The sequence below is a fragment of the Charadrius vociferus genome, unplaced genomic scaffold (assembly GCF_000708025.1).
Source record: "Charadrius vociferus isolate BGI_N301 unplaced genomic scaffold, ASM70802v2 scaffold332, whole genome shotgun sequence".
Classification (NCBI taxonomy): Eukaryota; Metazoa; Chordata; class Aves; order Charadriiformes; family Charadriidae; genus Charadrius; species Charadrius vociferus.
Window position 1 is genome coordinate 3,843,376 of NW_009647418.1, and position 2,547 is coordinate 3,845,922.

The 2,547-nt window shown below is 55.6% G+C and overlaps 1 protein-coding gene across 1 annotated transcript in view; it reads left to right on the top strand.

The window, feature by feature from the left end:
• Window positions 1–2,547, top strand: part of RPH3A (rabphilin 3A) — a 42,823-nt gene that overhangs the window by 3,250 nt on the left and 37,026 nt on the right. Inside the window, exon 3 of the mRNA XM_009880368.1 lies at window positions 1,959–2,031. Within this exon, the coding sequence (XP_009878670.1) occupies window positions 1,959–2,031 (73 nt within the window). The remainder of the gene's footprint in view (window positions 1–1,958; window positions 2,032–2,547) is intronic.

Sequence of the window (2,547 nt, forward strand, 5' to 3'; positions counted from 1 at the left end):
CCATCCCCACTCCATCCCCAGTTCCATCCCTGACTCTATCCCCGGCTCCATCCTCACTCCATCCCCTTCCCTCCCTGCCTCTACCCCCGGCTCCATCCCCACTCCATCCCTGACTCCATCCCCACTCCATCCCTGACACCATCCCCACTCCATCCCCACTCCATCCCCACTCCATCCCTGACACCATCCCCACTCCATCCCCAGTTCCATCCCCAGCTCTGGCTGCCGCTGAGGATGGGAGACAGCTGGAGGTGAAGCAGAGCCCAGCCCCACAGCCCCCAGGTCTCGCTCCGGTGCTGATTTGATGCCTGGGGCTATCTGTAGCCATGAACTTGGTTTTATTCCTCAGTTATTCCCATCGAAATCGGTGGGGTTGCCGACAGTAAGAAACCCAGGACCGTGGGTACCGCAGGATGGAGGTTTGCTCGGTGCAGCGATGCCCTGGGCGCATCCAGCCTGAGCTCCTGCGCCCCGGAGCGCAGGGAAACGCTGCGCTGCTCTAATAACCGCTGAGAGTTTTGTCTCTGAGCTTGAACTTGAACGTGCGGGAGCTGCCGGAGCGCGGTGCTGCGGGCCAATGCCGCGGCCGGGCTCCGTCCGAGCCTCCGGACAGGATGGCTCTGGGATCAGACGGAGCGTTTTGCTGCGCGCTGAGTCGGATCACGAAGGGAAACGTAGCAGATCCTTGAGAATTAGAGGGCTTGAGGATGTAAAAATAAACCTGTTAGGAAATAAATAAATAAATAAATAAATAAATAAATAAAACTCCCATGCTTTGATCTGCTGCAGGAGATGCCAGACTGCCAAAATGTATTTATAATTCAACAGAAATCAAACCGGCTCTTTTATTTTTAGAAGACGGGCTAAAAAAGGGGAGGGAAAGTGCCAGGTATTCGGAACAGAGAATTGCAGGTGTCGCTTTTTTCCTTTCTGGAAAGCGGGTTTTAGATCTGATTTTCAAATTTCAGCCCCTGCCGCTGCTTTTTGTGAATCTCCAAGGAAGGTGTCAAGACATATCAGCTTGAAAGTACTGTGCTTGTCTCTCCGACTGCTTTGCATAAGCGAGGCATTCTTTCACTAAATAAAAATACATAGTTGAGCCTGGGAGAGAAGACGACGTCCATCAAGCATCTAGGGGAATGCCAATCAAGATTCAACCTTGAGTGGTGGAATACTTTCCTTGCTGAAGGCAGGAACATGCTCCAACCTTCAAGGATTTCTGTCTCTTCAGGGATTTCTTTTTAAATCCCCCCAAAAGTAGGATTTTCGTGAAAGGTTTACTTGCAACTGGTTAAAAATCTTTTAGGCAGAAATAGTGACATAAATATAGGAATGAGAAATTTTCCTTCCCCTGGCTCAGGCATCGCATTTGTGGCTGAGCGGTGCTCAAAGCCCATCGGTCTCCTCCTGCTCGCGGAGGCAGCCCGGAGCCACGTCTCACCCCCACGGCTTCATCTCACAATCTCCTTTTACCAAACTTTTTTATTAACTTTCCCTCCTCGGCCACTCGTGCCGAGGTGTCAGGCCAGCTCTGATGGCCATCCCCTCCTGCTGGGAGAAGATCTGTCCATCTCGCTTCACCTGGCAAGAGATGATGCGGGAACAACGGGCAGATCTTCTGGAAAGTCATGAAAGCCCGAGGGCGTTACGATTCCCCGCTGGAATAGCGGGAGAGGGTAAAACAGGGCTGCTGGAGCTGATGAACTCAGCGTGAATGCACATTGGTGAGCCGAGCTCCATCCCAGCCCGGCTCTAGCTCGCTCCGGGTTGTGGGCTGAGTCCCTCACCCTCTGCACGATCCGTGCCGCGGGGGGGAAGAGGTCAGAGCCCTCTGGCCGGGAGGTGCGAGGTGGTGCCTCTTTCAGTTTATGAAGCTACGGGTGCCTCAGCTTGGGAACTGTGCTCGAAATCCCTCACTTTCCTGGTTCCCTGCGCTAACTGCCCCTGCTCTCCTGAAGGTCTGAGCTCTCCTAAAGTCATCGTAGAGCTTGGCCGGAGCCAGCGCGTTCCCCGCTTGCGTGTGTGGCTCAGGTTGGTCTTTAGGGTCAATTTGGGCAAGGGCTACCATGGTGTGGGATCCCCTGTGCCGCTTGACCCAAGTGCACGGGGTCGAAAGCCCAGTGGTGGGGGGGTCTGGCCAGGCAGGCAGCTCCCACAGCTTTTGGCTGGTGCTACAGGAGGTGTGGGGGGGAAACGCCTGCCCCACTGCGGGCCCCCACAGGCAGGTGGGGAGATGCTGGTGCAGGCAGCTGGGGGGCTGTGGGGAGGGGGGGGGATGCCCAAAGCCCAGTCTCTCCCAGGTGATGTGTGTGTGTGTGCAAAACACTGGTGTGTCCTCCAAGGACGGGGAGGGATGGAAGAGGATGGAGAGGGGATGGGAGATGGGAGATGAGGATGGGAGAGGGATGGAGAGGGGATGGGAGATGAGGATGGGAAAGGGGGAGGGATGGAGAGGGGAAGGGAGATGGGAGATGAGGGTGGGAGAGGGATGGAGAGGGGATGGGAGATGAGGATGGGAGGGGGAGAGGGGATGGGAGATGATGGGAG